This window comes from Typopeltis vanoorti, chromosome 9 (genome assembly GCF_054136105.1).
Source record: "Typopeltis vanoorti isolate ZY-2024b chromosome 9, IOZ_Tvanoo_1.0, whole genome shotgun sequence".
NCBI classification, from domain to species: domain Eukaryota; kingdom Metazoa; phylum Arthropoda; class Arachnida; order Uropygi; family Thelyphonidae; genus Typopeltis; species Typopeltis vanoorti.
The window spans coordinates 137,751,357-137,769,189 of record NC_143557.1 but is presented as its reverse complement, the minus strand read 5'-3'; the positions used below and the strand labels follow the sequence as shown (position 1 = coordinate 137,769,189).

The following is a 17,833-nucleotide window of genomic DNA, read 5'->3' as shown; positions in this document are numbered from 1 at the left end:
GTGTCAATGGGGCATTATATCAAGCAATCTTAGTCTTTATTTGAGTTGTAAGTCAGCAGTTAGAATTGAAGTACAGAAAGATGGTTCAATGTTAAATCTGGTGTGAGACAAAGATGTACATTATCCCCTCTGTTATTCATTATCTATATGGATCACATTATGAAGGAAAGTGGTATTAAACATGATATCAGAATTGGAGATGTTAATGTCAGCTCTTTGCTTTATGTGGATGATGTTATACTTCTAAATAAATCTGTTATGAATAGTTTTCAAGATTCCCTGACTAAATTGAATAACTGTTGTTAATAGATATGATATGAAGGTCAGCATTAAAAAAACAGACAATGAAAATAGGTAGAATTGTTAAAAATGTCAACTGTGTTGTGAACAGGGAACCTGTGGAATAAGTAAAACATTTCAGCTACTTAGGCATGATTTTTAGTGAAGACAGTAAATTAAATACAGAAATAGACTACAGAATCAACAAAGCTGGTATGGTAGGCAGTCAATTGAATAAATACATATGGATGAAGCGAGAAATTAGTCAGAACACTAAATTGTCTGTATACAAGACAGTGTTCAAACCAGTTTTAACTTATGGATCTGAGAGCTGGGTCAGAAGTAAAATGCTTGACCAATGACTAGAGATTGCAGATATGAGAGTCCTCAGAAAGATTAACTGCATGAACAAATGGCTTCAATGGCAATATCATATTAAAAACGAGGATATTAGGAAAGAACTTGACATGTCAACATCCAGGAATGCATTAGCAGAGCTAATATCAGGCGGTATGGTCACTTAAAGAGAATGGGTGAGGAAAGATTAGCAAAACAAGTGTTCTCTGCCAGGTTGGCAGGAAAACTACCCAGAGGAAGACCAAGATATAGGTGGATTGATACTGTACAAAGTGCTGTAGATGATAGAAATATAAGATCCGATAATGCTGGAGTCTTGACAAGTAACAGGCTGATTTGGAGAAAAATTGTAGATGGGAAGTTAGTAGTGATGTAAATTTTTCATGTAGTACTATCATGTCCTGTACACCCCTTGAGGGTATATGTGAGGAATTTGATGATGATGGAATATTATATTGTTATTATACACATCAGAATGTTATAGGAAGGGTTACAGTCTTCTTTAGACAAATACAATAAACTTTGTATAGCCAAAATGGGTTTGAAAACTACTTATGACATGAGATTTTGGGTGATTGGCGATCATGAGAGAAACTTTCCAGATCAAATGAAGTAAAGTTAAAAGGTCAGGGAGTAGTTTGATGCAAATAAAGTGTTAAGACGAGTGCATACAATCACCACGATTATTCATATCTGTATGAATTACATCATGAAGGAACATAGCTTTGCACTTGAATCAAGATTGGAGTTTTTATTCTCCAATACTTTACTTTATGCAGATGTTATACTGTTAAATATATCCAGTTCAAATGTTCTGGATTTATAATAGAGCTCATAATAAATAAAGCTGTTTAATTGTTTGTATCTTTTTACGAAGGGATGTGGAGAAGCATTAAAAAAAAATAAAAAAATATGGAAAGTAACTTCATGCGTTCTCTAAATGAAAATTTAGAGAACGCATGAAGTTACTTGAGAAAGTAACTTCATGCGTTTTGTAATTGTTTTTTCTAACTTGCCTATCCATTTTATCTTGAAAATGAGATTTCACTCTTTCTAGTGGCATATTTTAATAATTGCATGCTTTCTAGGTTTTTCCTCTAAATATTTTTCTTTTCTTCTAAATATTCTTAAAAAAAAAAAAAAATGCATGTTTCATTTTACATGAAGCAGAACAGCAAATTCAACCATGGTGTGCAGTGCCACCTGAATGGGGAAAGATGCTTCTGCCATCCATTGGATTCTATAGTCAACCAACTCCTAAAAGGGCGAAATTTTTTTGCAGTTCTTTCATAGTTCAAGGGTAATGATTGCTTGTTAACTTTAAAAGATAATGCAAAACAAACCTAATCTCTTGATTGCAACTTACCTTCCAATCCAACTTACCTGAAAATAACGTTTTTTGTTATAAAAAAATGATGCTATTACGCTGAAAAGCATTATGGGGACTTTCATGAATGTTCTAACAAGCATTTTTGAATATTATCCTTCTGAAAAGATACTTGACTCAATTTATAACCATCATGATGGGTACCAATGTTTTACTATGATTCCAGCAATGGAATCATTGTGTACAAGAGGGTTAACTTCAGAATCTGAGAGTTGGGTTAGAAATAAAATACTAGACTTTGACTATGAGAGTTCTGAGGAAAGTTAGGAGTGTGAACAGGTGGCATCACTGGCAGGCTTATATTAGAAAAGAACTTGACATTATTAACATTTAGGTTACCTTAGCTACAGTTGCTAATAGTAATGTTGCAGTATGCAGCAGCATTCATTCAAACGGGATTAAACTTGTGGATCGAGACCTGGAAAGATGTAATGGAAGACCAAACTACTAACATGGGAGTTTTGAGAAAATTACTGGAGAGTGAACATAACATCAATGGGAGTAAATCATATTAAAATCTGAGATATTAGGAGAGAGTGTGATATTGTTAGTATTCAAGAGCGTGTAATCACTTAAACAGAATGAGAGAATTTTTCCAGTACATCTATCTGATAGTAGGAAAGGGACCTGAAGAAAATCCAAGATCTAAGAAGTGATGTAGTCTGAGGCATAAGTAGTGTCTCAAATCAAAATGATCTGATGATATTGTAGACCTGACAAATAAGACCTAGTATAGAGGAAAATTGATGGGAAGCTAGTAATTAACTTAAATAGTCTTACTGTAGTATTCTGTATAATGCTTGGTGATACACATTGAGAGCTTAATGATATAAAGCTTTCAACATATATTATATATATATATATTTTTTTTTTTTTTAGGTAAGTGTTGGAACAAGCAAGAGCAAAGCTGAGCCAAAAGATACAGTTGATATTACCGTGTGGACCAAACCTAATGCTTATGTTGGACTTCTTGGTGTTGACCAGAGCGTTCTCCTTTTGAAGTCTGGTAATGATATTTCACAACATGATGTAAGTGTTATATGCACTTTGAAAATCCGATAATTACACCATTTACAAAAAGGTTGGTTATTTAATTTAATATTTTGCAATTATTTTAGGTAATTGATGAATTATCAACTTATGATGGAGGTAAAAAACAATACTGGAGATCACTCTTTAATCGAAGGAAACGTTCTTTATGGTGGCCAGGATCTCCAACTGCTGGTGAAGTTTTTGATGTATGTTTTTTGTCTCTTCCTCCTTATCCAACTTATTATTAACATAAAATAACAGTGCATTCAGTTTAATCAAAATAGCTTAACTTGAAATTCAATAGTTATTAGACTTCCTTGTCCGTTACTGTTTTATGTCAAATCTAATTCACAAAAATTTGTTTCTGAACTGATTTAAAACATGAAATTAAAGAATACATCAGATATGTAGATATCTGATGAATTCTACATTTTGCCAACAGTGATTTATTACATCTGAAACTTCTTCACACTTCCTCTCAAGCATACATTGTGGAAGTAGCCCTAATGTAGCTATATGAAGATTGCACATATCACTTGATATTTTGAATGAAAAACCACAGCTGTTAAAGATAACCTCATGACTGATTACCAACCAAACTAATATTGCTTTCTGGATATGTGAAATTTAAAAATAAAAAATATTAATACTAGACAAGTCTGTATAGTAAAAATTAGATAAATTTATTTCTCATTCTTAATAACTGAAGGAACACAAGTCCTTATGCAATTAATTTGTTCTGAAAGTTTCCACATTAGTCAAAATGGTGCTTAAATATAATGCACATTTTGACAAATATCTTCGATTCAAAGTATAATTAAAGCTGCAACTGGTTATGCTTATTTTTGAAATTTTTCACAGCCAAGGCTGGAGATAGGAGGAAACCACGGCAAGTCCTTTTTGTTCCTATATTTGTCCTGAATTATGAAAAAAAAGTGTTTTTTGATGTAGTGAATAGTATTATTATCATAATCACCATCAATTTCCTGATATGTATACCCAAGGGATGTTCAGGTTACTATGAGAGCACTACATGATTAAGTTTGCATTATTATTAATCTCTTATCAAGTTTTCTTCCAAATCAATATATTACTTGGGAACAATCCAATATTGTTATCTAAGATTCCATGTTTCTAAGACACTTCTGACTGAATCAATCCACATAGACCTTGGTGTCTTCCTTGTTTCTCTTTCCTGCCATCTTGGCATTAACACCTGTTTTGCTAATCTTTCTTTTTCCCATTCTATGAAAGTGGTAATATACCACCTTAGATTATCTGATATATTCTTGAAAGCTAATAATGTCAAGTTCCTTTCTAATATCTTCAGTTTTAATGATTCTGCCATTGATTCACTCCCCTAATTTCTCTCAGAAATTTATTGTTTTGGCTAATTTCTCTCATTCCTTATAAACTTATTCTAATGGCTCCCCACCAATACAGCTTTGCTTATTCTGTTATCCGTTTCCAGATTTAACCTGCCATCTTCACCAAAAACTGTGCCTAAATAGCCGAAATATTTTACTACTTCTATAGGAATTTGTTATTGAACAGGTAAAAAAAAATTTAAATATAAAGCCTTCAGATATCCTAGCAAGTTTCGAAGCAATCAGTCTTTTTTCACCAATGTACCTAGAGATGATACAGTGGACCTGCTTGTAAACCTTTATGGCAAAAAAAGATGGCATATATCAGGTGTGGCATCCCATACAATTGCCATAGGACATCAAGTAGTTTGGCAAGAAACAAATGCCTTTTATTGATCATAATTCTAATAGACAAGGTAACTTAACTGTTGAATGTTATTCGTGACTTATTTTTATGGTATTAACAACATTAAACTGGGGTACTTAAGGGTCAAAGCTGTATAACTGAGGAGACCTCCACATAGCCTTTAAAGGAATGCAGAGAACCGACCAGGGTTTCTGACCTAATGTACAATCCTCACCTTCTCGTGGTGCACCCTATTAGGTATCTACCTGGATACTGAACGAACGAGGATAGGCTGGAAATTTGGGATTTAGCTGACCAAATTGTTTTCTTATTGGCTTAAACCAAAATACAAAATGAGGGCACAACATGACAAAATTTCATTCAGGCTGGAGCGTCGCTTGGTTAAACAAGGCCCCCATTGTTTTGCCAGGGAACAAGGGCAAACAGCGAAAAGTCAGCTACTGGAACAAATCTGAAAACACACCCCAACTGAACATCACCAGAGTTAAAGATCGGTACTATCAACATAAGAAAACCGAATGGCAAAGAAATGGAGCTAGTTGAGCAATTAGATAAGTACCAGATTGACATAATAGGGGTGACTGAAACAAAAAAGGCAAAAACTGGTGAGATCTTTCTGAGCAATAAATACATACATAAATAAATACAAAATGTTATATTCAGGCAATGACAATCAAGGAAGTGAAGGAGTAGCCATAGAAATAAATACAAAATGTTATATTCAGGCAATGACTATCAAGGAAGTGAAGGAGTAGCCATAGTATTCAACACTAAATAAGAGACTAATCTTGAATGGCAGGCAGTCTCAAGTAGAGTAATGTGGACAAATATCAGAATGGAGAATTGGACAATGAGATTTTTTTTTGTATGTATGGTCCCACAGAAGGTTCTACTAAGCTAGAAGTGAAGGAATTTTTTGAGGCTTTAGAAAAAGCAACTGACACAATGAAAAAGGAAAAGTTGGTCCTTGTTGGGGATCTAAATAGCAGAGTAGGAAATGATTGTCAGATATACAAAAATATTTTGGGAAAATTTGGAGAAAAGAGCAAAGCTAACAATAATAGCTAATACCTATTGGAATTCTGCTCAGGACATGGACTGGTTATTACTAACACTATGTTCCAACATAAAAAGGTGCATAAATTCACATGGAGAGAAGAGGCAAGGAATAAGAAAAGTCTCATTGACTATTGTCGATAGTGATGTTTTCTCCCAGGTGCAGGAGTGTACAGAGTATTTGAAATTGGAAGGGATCACTATTTAGTCTTGATCAGGATGAAATTGAATTTCATATTGAAAAGAAGAATATGTAAGAAAGTTTTAAAGTGAATAAAAGTTCAGCAGATCTCAGATGTGAACTGTAGACTAAAATAAACAAAATATTGAAGAAAAAATGAAAGAGTTTGAGAACAGGAACCAAACCTTGTAGATTCAATGGCAAACCTTGAAGAAAACCCTGATTGATTCAGTCAGAGAGGCATGTGGTGAGGTTGTTGTAAGGATAGAAAAATCAGAACTCCATGGTGAACAGAAGAAGTTAAAGCAGTGAAGGAAAAGAAGAAAGCATATCAAAAGTTCCTGGCAAATAAGTCAGCTTGTGCTCTTAGAGAATACAGAGACAAATGTAAGAAAGCTAAACACTGTAAAACTAGCTAAACAAAAGTCATGGGAAGACTTTGGTAAGAACAGAAAATAATATGAAGAAAGTGGCTGAAAAAGCTCAGAAATTGAGGAAAGAGTGTTGTAAAAGGAATTAGAGATGATAAAGGTGACATAAAAACGGGAGAAAAAGATATCCTTGAAGTATGGAGTGATTACTTCGATAAAGTGCTAAATGAAACAAATAGCACAATGGTAAAGATCAGGCATGCAGTCAGAAATACATATCCATTCTTAAATAGAAAAAGCCATCAAAGGCTTGAAATGTGGAAAGGCATCAGGAGTAGATGATATTTGACCATTGCCAGCCCATCCTTGTTAGTTCAGTATCCAGGTAGATACCCAACAGGGGGCACCATGAGAAGGTGAGGATTGGACATTAGGTCAGAAGCCCTCGTCGGTTCTCCACATTCCTTTAAAGGCTATGTGGAGGTCTCCTCTCAGTTATACAGCTTTGACCCTTAAGCACCTCACATAATATTAGGAACAAATTTTATGGAGAAACATCACTTCTCTTGTGACTTTTCAAGAGGTGAAATATCCCTAACAAACAGAAAAATAAATGTCAGAAGAAACAATAAGTCTCTATGCACAGGAAGGAAGCGACTAACAGGAAGATTTTGTATACCCAATGAAGAAGAAACTCCTAATAGAGTGCAATCATCTGTAGATAAACCAACTGTGAAAGATAGTGATATAAACAATGATGTACTTGATCAGCCTGTGACACAACTTAACACTGACTTGACATCAAGTGTCCAATCCTGAACAAGAAATTGGTGCTGGAAATCAACTGTCAGTTGAAATTGATTTTGCCAAGGTATCTGCTTTACATATCAGAACTAGAAATATGAGAAGAGGAAGAAATTACAAAGGAATGAGTGATCACAAAGGGATTACCAATAGAACGAATCACCTAGTCATGAGACAATTAAGACTTAATACTAGTGACAGAGAACAAAACTTCTGCCCTGAAAAGACATTATCACACTATAAGCGTAGCAATCAAATTTTTACCTGTAATAAAAACAGCAAAAATTCAAGTGGAGTAGTGGAGAGAGAGATAAATACAGACTGTAATAAGAAATTAGATTTTATTCAGACTAGGCCCTATCTGAAACATCAGGAAAGAAGCAGAAAGTCTGAATCCTCCCAGAAATTTATGTTAATAGAGAAATTTTTCTTTAAAGAAAACTTTTTCAGAGAAAGAGTGAGCCTTTGTTAAATTGTGAATGAAGATATTTATGATAATAGTTCATTCATAATTAACATCTACCATATCATAAGCAGGACATATTTAAATTCTGTTAGTTTCTTGCTTATAAAATATTATTCATGTAATTCCTTTTAAGTTTTGTTAATTTTATTTGTGATTTTAAAACATATTATAGATATGAAAAGGCTCTGTATTAAAGTCAGTTATTTTATTTACTTATATTATCCTTTCTTAATAATATAAGAAACTGTAATATATGTAATTTTAATATATCCAGAATATTCTTTGTGGTATCATTTGATTGGATGTTATGAGAAAACATGCAAATTTCTCCTAGTGCGTGCTGGAGTGTGAACTACTATATACAAAGGGAAAGGCAAGTTTGATGTGAGCTAAACCGGTGAGAACTAGTTTTTGGCAGGAAAATGGAAGGGGTGGATATGAAAATGAAAGTAAAAAGAGAATCGAATAGGGAAGTATAGAGAACGGTAGCTGGAAACTGGAAGGGAATTTTGACGTGCTGAAAACGGTATTTAAAGGACCGGGAATCTTCCGAGTTGGATTTATACCAAAACTTCCTAACAGTGAATAGTGCAGGAAATAGGATAATATGTATAAGAAAAAGAAGAAATAGGTACATAATTTAAACCAAATTTATTTATACCAAAACTTCCTAACAGTGAATAGTGCAGGAAATAGGATAATATGTATAAGAAAAAGAAGAAATAGGTACATAATTTAAACCAAGCGCATAAAGGTTATATTCTCCAGAGTCTATAAATCGGTCACGGAAGTGGAAGATTCTTTTAAGTCTGTGTTATTACAAAGTAAAAGTCAGCAAGGACTTTAAAAATATTGTTCGATCTCTCTATGATGTGATGAAGCTATATTCTGTTAAGATTACCTTTGCTATACTTAGTGAGAAGTAACGAAAATTAATTCTGCTGATAGTATATTGTTCCTAGTTGCTGTATTCAGTGGGTCAAGATTTAATGTGTGATGTGCTAAGTACTTTTCCCCCTCAAGTGATAAATGCTATATTATTGAGTTAGGTGTTCATTGACTTAATGAGAATATTGAGAAGCCTATTTGTTGTAATTTAGGAATCTAGAACTTACAAGAACTAATTTTGATTGACTGAGCTTAGAGAATTACAAATAAATATTTGATGGTTCACGAGTTGCATACTTTCTGAATATCTTGAACTGATTTGATATTTAAATGTTTTGAGATGTAACCTTGATCAGATTAAGGTTATGATAGAAGTTCTCTGTAATAAGAAGAATAAGATATAAATTAAGGGGATAAAAATCCCTTATTATTTTACAGCCAGTATGCGAAACTCTGGGATCGAAAACTACGATCTAAGAGTTGCATGCTGAAGAACTAGCGTAAGTTCTTCGGTATGCTCACTTACACTAGCGAATCCAAGCGTAAGTGAACACCTGGTAGTACAACACCAAAGCAAAGGTGGAGCAAGCTTCCTCACTATCCTTGATATTTTCTCATAATGTAAAACACAGCTCCTAGGAGATGTAATACTGCCTTACATTATGAGGAGAGGTCACTACCCAGACCAGTTTCAACCTTTTTTGAGGTCTCATCAGTGAGTAGGTAGACCGGTAGACCTGGATGATATCAAAGTTTAAGTGAAAAGAACTTGCATACCTTCACTATATGAATGCCATAAAGGTGTGCCCATATATTATAAATAAGATAAAAAAGCCAAACGGCTATTGTTTCTTGCGAAGTTAATTAAATTAAGGGGATAAAAATCCCTTATTATTTTACAGCCAGTATGCGAAATCATCCATTTGATATCATCCAGGTCTACCTACTCACTGATGAGACCTCAAAAAAGGTTGAAACCGGTCTGGGTAGTGACCTCTCCTCATAATGTAAGGCAGTATTACATCACCTAGGAGCTGTGTTTTATACTATGGGAAAATATCAAGGATAGTGAGGGGGCTTGCTCCACCTTTGCTTCGAGTTGCCTTGGTGTTGTACTACCAGGTGTTCACTTATGCTTGGATTCGCCGATAGTTCTTCGGCATGAAACTCTTAGATCATAGTTTTCGATCTCAGAGTTTTGCATACTGGCTGTAAAATAATAAGGGATTTTTATCCCCTTAATTTAATTAACTTCGCCAGAAACAATAGCCGTTTGGCTTTTTATCTAAGAATAAGATCTGTTAAATGTAATCTTTAATTATAAAGTTTAAGCTCACTGAGTAGCATACTAGAATCTTAATGAGCTTTATATTCGTTTAATTAGTATGTCCTTGTTGGAATACTGTGTTATGACGTAATCTATGTGACACTGCATTAAATAATTTTATTTGAATTGAATCTTGTATTTGCCTGATTGTTTCATTGCACCGCTCATTAAAATAATACGAATCTTAGCGGGAACCCTATGTAGTAAGAATAAAAACCTCAGCCTAAAATCAGTTTATGATAACCTAATACAGTTGAAGGTTGATTTATCTAAATTCCTCTTGCAATTCAGAATATGGAATGGCACAGTATAATATAAATTTTCTTCATATTCGATTGATATATCAGCCTACAATTAGTCAAATACTAAAGAGAAGAATTGTAAGACTGTAAAACGTGATTGAGAAGTTACGATCCAATGCAAGGTAAAAAAACTTTCTACATCTCTCATCTTGAGATTTTTTTTAATAAGGTCAAAGCACCTTATGGTAACTTGTGTTGGTAAAATACTTAATAAGCTCTGTATTACTTAGCCGTGGTATTTCTAAGCCTGGATCCCACTGATGAGACCTCAGTAAAGGTCGAAACTGGTCTGGGTAGTGGCCCCATGCCTTTAGTGCATAGCATCATATATCTCCTCAAGGAGATGGGCTTTGCATTAAGGGTAAATATTAAGAATAGTGATCAGAGCTTATTCCACGTTTACCACGAGTTGCCTAGACTTGCACTACGTGCAGGCGCAAACTTGACTTACAAGTCTGTTTGCTTACTTGGGAAATGGAGTAAAATATTTTTGATAACACTACAGATTTTTACAGAAGTAAACAAATAATGTTAATTTGTTACTGACATGATAGTACTCACAAAATCAAGTCAGTATCAAATTTACCTCTGAGTATTTTATGCACTAATTCTGACATTCAACATCATAGGTTGAATAAATATCCTTGTTAGTTTATTTTTATTGGCAACTGAATTGAAATAGTTTTCTTTATTTTCTTGATTTGGAATAATTTTACATTAGAATTGTTAAAATTTGTCAAGTTATTTAATTTGATCTAGTTGAATGGCAAAACCAATTATCTACACTACATAGTTTTTAGGAATTTGTGGTCGGTTTCTTATTTGCTTTTATTGAAAATAATACCGAATTTTATCATCATCATCATCAAATTCCTGCCATGTACCCTCAAGGGGTGTACAGGATATGACAGTACTACATGAAAAAATTACATCATTACTAACTTCCTATCTACAATTTTCCTCCAAATCAGTCTGTTACTTGTCAACACTCCAACATTATCAGATCTTATATTTCTATCGTCTAAGGCACTTTGTACCGTATCAATCCACCTATATCTTGGTCTTCCCCTGGGTCGTTTTCCTGCCAACCTGGCAGAGAACACTTGTTTTGCTAATCTTTCCTCTCCCATTCTATTTAAGTGACCATACCATCTGAGATTAGCTCTGCTAACGTATTCCTGGATGCTGACAATGTCAAGTTCTTCCCTAATATCCTCATTTTTAATATGATATTGCCATTGATGCCATCTGTTCACGCCTCTAATCTTTCTCAGGACTCTCATATCTGCGGTCTCTAGTCTTTGGTCAAGTGTTTTACTTCTGACCCAGCTCTCAGATCCACAAGTTAAAACTGGTTTGAACACAGTCTTGTATACAGCTAATTTAGTGTTCCGACTAATTTCTTTCTTATTCCATATGAATTTATTCAATTGACTTCCCACGATACCAGCTTTGCTGATTCTGTTGTCTATTTCTATATTTAGTTTACCATCTTCAGTAAAGTATAAGTCAAATTATGTGGAACAATAGCCTCTACTAATCAGGTTTAAGATTAAATATCTTGAACAAATGTTCATTGTTATCTATTCTGAGTTGTATACACATATTTGTTACTGTCAAAGATGTTTGCAAGGATTTCAAATAATGCAAAAATTGTGCCTATTTCAATGAGTAGTCACTCATTAAAATATGCACACTTCCTCAACTTTTCTTTCCATTTCATTTTTATTGGGGGGGGGGGGGGGAGATGGCAGGCATCTGGAATGTGAATTTTTTTTTTTTTTGATCAACTTTACAGACATAATTATGATAAAAGACAGCTAAATAGATCATCCCTGTTGATTGGTGGCATGAGCGTTATGATTTGAGTTGAAGAAATTATATATGCAGAGGATCAACACTGCAAAAGAGGAAGCTGTAGAGAGGGGGGGGGGGTCACATATGAAGGAGATACTGTTGAAGTTGCAAACTTATGGTATCCACTGCCATAGCAGAAAATGCTGACCTCCCTTCTTTCTTTTTAGGAAGGAATTTGTTTTTTAATCAAGATATTGCTACTGTGGTTGTCTTAGAAGACAAATATAAGATCTGATAATGTTAGTCTTGACACATAACAGATTGATTTGGAGGAAAATTGTTGATAGGAAGTTGGTAATGATGTAAGTTCTTCATGTAGTACTATCGTAATATCCTTTGCTCCCCTTGAAGGTACATGTCAGGAATTTGATGATGATATGCTAGTAATACTTTATCATAATTCTAATCTATCAAAAAGAACTAACTATATAGATTCTTAAGATGGGATAGTTACTATTTTGAAATATTAGAAACCTTTGTTAAAATTATTTAAAATTAAGTGGATATTGAATAACACATTATTTCTTAGCCGAATAAGAAACTCAAAGGTAGCAAATTTAATCTAAGAGTTTAATGCCGAATATAGAAAACTATATAAATAAAGATTAAAGATTGGCAAGTCCAAGCGTAAGCCAACACCTGGTAGTGCAATGCTACGGTGACTCGTAGTAAAGGTGGAGTAACTTCCGATCACTGTTCTTAGTATTTTTCCATTATGTAAAACACAGCTCCTAGGAAATGTATTACTGGTTTACATTATGAGAGAAGGTCACTACCCAGACTGGTTTCGACCTATTTTTTGAGGTCTCATCAGTGAGTAGGTAGACCTAGATGTTATACTAAGGTTTCAATGGTCAGAACTTATATCTTTACTGTATGAGTTGCCAAAAAAGGTGCACAAATACAATTACTGAAACAAGAGCCAACAGGTTTCACTTTGGTGAAGTAAAATTATTCAAAATTAAGTGGATATCGAATACCACATTATTTTGCTAAGAAATAATGAATAATTTTTTGAATAATTTTAATTTGCCGAAGTGAAGCCTGTTGGCTGTTATTTCAGTAACTTTATTAAAATAATTTTTAACAGTCACTTTTCAATAAAATTTAATCTTAAGTATAGGTAGTATGACAGCTGCAGTTATTTTAAGAAATAACTATTGTAGCAGCACGAAGTATTTTTATTTTGGCAAAGATATAAAGGGAATAGCTCATAAAATAAGACTAACACATTTATGCTCGTTTCACCATATTCTTAGTCTATAGCAAAATCAATGTTGGGAGGCATATATTCAGCATTTTATCTAATTTTATTTTTTTAAATGTAAGTTATTCCTACACAATTTCCTATTCCCATGACTTAACTGAATATACCCAAAAAATAAAACTCCTGGTTGTGGATCAGAAAAGGAATATTTGCATAAATAGTATATAAAAATTGAATAAGTTGCAAACAGTGACATTTCAATTTTAATATTCTTGTTTTAGGACTCTGGAGTTGCTATTTTAACAAATGGATTTTTACACAGACATGTTCAATTAAGTAAGTATAATACTTATGAAGTCATAAGTTAATCATATTTGTATAATTTTGCTAGAAAACTTGTTAGCTCAGATTTAATCCATTCTTCCCCTTTTGCTTTCAGTCATGTATAGATCTTATCCTATAGCTGATGATGGAATTGAAGATGATGAATTGAGTTTAAGTTCAACAACAAAGCATAAACAACAAAACTCCCCTCGTGTACGCAAACACTTTCCTGAAACATGGATTTGGAATGGCACTGTTGCAGGGCAAGTATTTTTTATTTTTTTCATTTCTTACTTCTCCTGTAGTCAGTTTTTCTCGTCAATACTGATTGTTAGTTGATAAAATTTGAGAAGCTTAAATAATAGTTTTGAGTAAGTTATCTTATAGCAACGCTGGCGCCTAGTATTTTTCTTGTGTGTGTGATTAATGTTTGGTGCCTTTCAAAAAAGTTTTTTTTGAATAAAGTGTGAATAAAACGAACAGGAAATGAAAAACAAATGAAAACCGCTTTATGGTATAATGTTACCTACAGATAAGTTCTGCTTATACAAATTTTTTTTTACACTTAACTCAACAATTAATCATAAGTTGATTTATGATACATCAAAAAATAAAGAACTATTTTAGGTATATTTTTGTAAATTTTAATTAAAAATTACAGTGATATAATCATGTCCAGGATACAATTTCAGAATTTATTTGTTCGCTTCCGGGAAGATCTGAAGGGATGCGAACGGAAGACTACATACATTAAATTATATTTACCATTCGTTGTTCGTTTAAACTCTTTATCTCATATTTTTTTGACATTTTTTAGGCACCTGTGTATATTGCACACTTCACACATGCCACCAGCCTGACTTGTCTTATAATGTTCCCATGGTTTACTAGTTAACTTTTTTTTTTTTTTTTTTGGACTCCAGGGAGTCCAAAGACTCATCGAGGGAGGGCACCTGCTCTACAACTGTCTCAACCACTCAATCCACCAACTGACTGCAACTACACAAATGCCATCTACCACTGACCTCCACCACTAGTATTTCCACAGACAATCACAAACATCCATGCCCATGGTGGGATTCGAACCCACAGCCTTTTGGCTGGAGAGTGGATACACCAACCACTCGGCCAGCCTGGCTGGCCGAGTGGTTAATGTATTTAGTTGCTGAATCTCCTTAATCAAAACTTTCGAAATAGGGTGGAAATCTGCAAGTACTTTATGGGTTGTGACAATTAGCAGGGGAAATTAACACTTATTTTTAAGATACTAGAAAGTTTTTGATCAATAAATATTATTCTATTAACATCGTGCACTTACAGCAACAGAAATTATTTCAGATATTTTGCTCTAATCTCAACATTTGAATTATCTGATTGAAATGGAGTATATTCAGCCGGAGTATATATTCAACTTGAGATGTGTAAATATGTCAGTATAGAAATTTAAATTTGTGGTTACATAATCTGGAAGGATTGGTCAATCTCAAATTCTAGATGGACTATTTTTTTTCCCTTTTCTTTATAAAAAGGGAATATGAATTGTTGTGGAATTTTAATAGTGTTTCAGGAAACATTTATGCAAATATGCTGGAAGAAACTTAGAGCATTCTTGGTTGCCATCACCAGAGTTTCAACTCGTGGCTGATTTGACGTTATAGGAATATAATAGAGCTCTAGAAGCTTTAAGCTTGGAAAAGCATAGTCTACAATCAGTGAAAACTGTTAAAAAAAAACTGTCTATGGCATAAATAGAACCTTATATATAGTGCAAATGTAATCTTATGAGAGCAATTCCTAGCTTATGAGCTGCATACAAGCAGTTTATAACTGAAGTGCACTAGTGTTCACAGGAAGTGTTCACAGTAAGATTGATTAGAAAACCAGATATAAAGTGATTATATGCTATCTACCATTATCGGTAGTCTTTATGGATGACATCAGTAAAGAAAATGATATTCAGATAAAGAGATACACTGCTTGGAAAAGTCAACGGACACCCACTATAGGCAAGGTGCATTGTGCCATTTAACAAGTTGTGTTTGTAGACTGTATAAATTGGAAGAATATTATGTTCCTTGGTCAGTGCAACTGTGTCTGGGTGAAATAGCTATGAGAAGGGAACTGACAAAGTTTTTGAAAGAGGAGTTGTTGATAGGATGCCATGTTGCAGGCCTATTTCTTAAGCAAATTGTTGAAAAATTGGGCCATCCCAGGTCAACAATTAGTAATACTATATTGAGATGGAAGTGCAGAGAGTCAGCTGTAAGTGTTACCCACAGTAGATGACCATCACACTCATTGATCATGACTGTAGAGTGCTATAAAGGATAATATGTAAAAACTGCCATTTGTCGGCTGACACATCGAATACAAAGCTCTGGACATTAACTGGAACACAAATCTGCATGCACAACATTCAGAACTGAGGGTCACAACATTGGTTTCCATGTTAGGACCACAATATTCAAACTCCACATTATCTGAACCAACATGCAGCATTTTCTTCAGTGGTGCAAAGAGCATGCGTGCATGGGACATGGATGCTCGGAAAGGTATGTTATAGAGTGATGAATCAAGCTACACCCAATACCGAGCAGATGGACAGGTGAATGTCTCTTAGCAGAGTGCATAACCCCAGCTATGAAATTCAGAGGTGGCAGTGTGACGAGATGCCCCTTTTTTCCTTGTTTGGTCTTGGACCTCTGTTTGTGGTGCCACAAACACTGACCTCTGAGAAGTATCTGAACATTCTGGACAATGCAATGCTTCCTACTTTGTGGTGTTTCTACTGAACTGACTGTCTTCTTTTGACAAGACCAATGCACCATGTCATAAGGCTCCTGCTGTAACTGCATGGTTTGTGGACACAATGTCACCACACTTGACTGGCCTCCACAGGGCATCGATCTCAACCTATTGAACAGGATGATGAGTTAAAGATGCCAAGAAATTATATTCTTGATTTCATCCTTTATCCAAGTGTAAGCAAACAAAGTTTGCACATTAAGTAACTTCATGACCGGGCAACTCGTATATAGAGGCTGATGATATCGCATCTACAATATCCCATAATGCATAGCATTATACATATCTCTGTACGGATATGTGCATTGCCTTATGTTATATTAAGGCAATCGATGTGATGTTATTAATCTCTATATACGAGTTGCCTGGTCATGAAGTTACTTCGTTCGCAAACTTTGTGTTTGCTTATACTTGGATAAAGGATGAAATCAAGAATATAATTCCTTTGCATCTTTAATTTATAATGTAACCATTATAATTATACGATGTATAAATGTAGAGGTTTATTTACAAAGTTAAATATACCCTTAATTTATAAAGTAACCAGATGCTGAAAAACTTTCAACATCTATGGGATGAACTGGAGCCTCTGGTGAGATCAAGGGATGTCTGCCCTATAACAGTCTAGGACCTCATTACATGCCTACAGGAGGAATAGTCCAAAATTTCTATTAATCACTATCATACACTTGTGGAAAGTGTGCCCTGTAGAATTGCTGCAGTCATCACAACAAAAGGAAGTTCTACATCTTAAGGTGGGTGCTATGGCTGTTTGTTCCTCACATTGTGGCATCTGTTGACTTCTTCCCAAAACCGCATATTGGCTTAGGTCTTTATCCAACTTAAATAATTAATTTTGAAGAAATTTGCAGCAATAAAAATAAAACAATAGGCAGTAACATAAACATCTATCAGTAGCACACCTGTAAAACAGGCCACACCCTACTTAGGCACAATTTTTAATTATTATACTATTTGATGGGAAGCCCAGTTGAATAAATTCTTATGGAATAAGAGATATTTATCTAAAGACCAAGTTAGCAGTATACAAAACTGTTCAAACAAAATTCAACTTGAATTTCAGTTTTTAGAAAAAAACATTGATCAGAAAATGGAGACTAGATATGAGTGAATACATGTCAGCAGTGGTAATACCATATTAAAAAAAAAAGGAAGATATCAGAAAAGACCATGATATTAACATTGAAGAATGTCATCAGAGCTACTTGAAGATGTATGGACACTTATACAGGCTAGAAGCTGAAAGCTAGTGTTTGAAGCAAAATGGCAGGTATATGACCTAGATAAAGACAATATACTGGAGGAATGGTGCATTAGCTCAGTTATGTTTTAGACCAGTGTTCTTTTTTTTTCACCTGCGGACCTGCTGACGGCTAAGACAGAAATATAGTATTTTATTTATTAAATCCAATGTTATAAAATTACGAATTTTAGC

The 17,833-nt window shown here is 34.1% G+C and overlaps 1 protein-coding gene across 3 annotated transcripts in view; it reads left to right on the top strand.

The window, feature by feature from the left end:
- Tep2 (Thioester-containing protein 2) overlaps positions 1-17,833 on the top strand; it is a 320,565-nt gene that overhangs the window by 151,519 nt on the left and 151,213 nt on the right. For all 3 annotated transcript variants that reach the window (XM_090397649.1, XM_090397651.1, XM_090397650.1), the window contains exons 15-18: positions 2,903-3,052; positions 3,142-3,261; positions 13,530-13,584; positions 13,688-13,835. In XM_090397649.1, the coding sequence (XP_090253775.1) occupies positions 2,903-3,052; positions 3,142-3,261; positions 13,530-13,584; positions 13,688-13,835 (473 nt within the window). The remainder of the gene's footprint in view (positions 1-2,902; positions 3,053-3,141; positions 3,262-13,529; positions 13,585-13,687; positions 13,836-17,833) is intronic.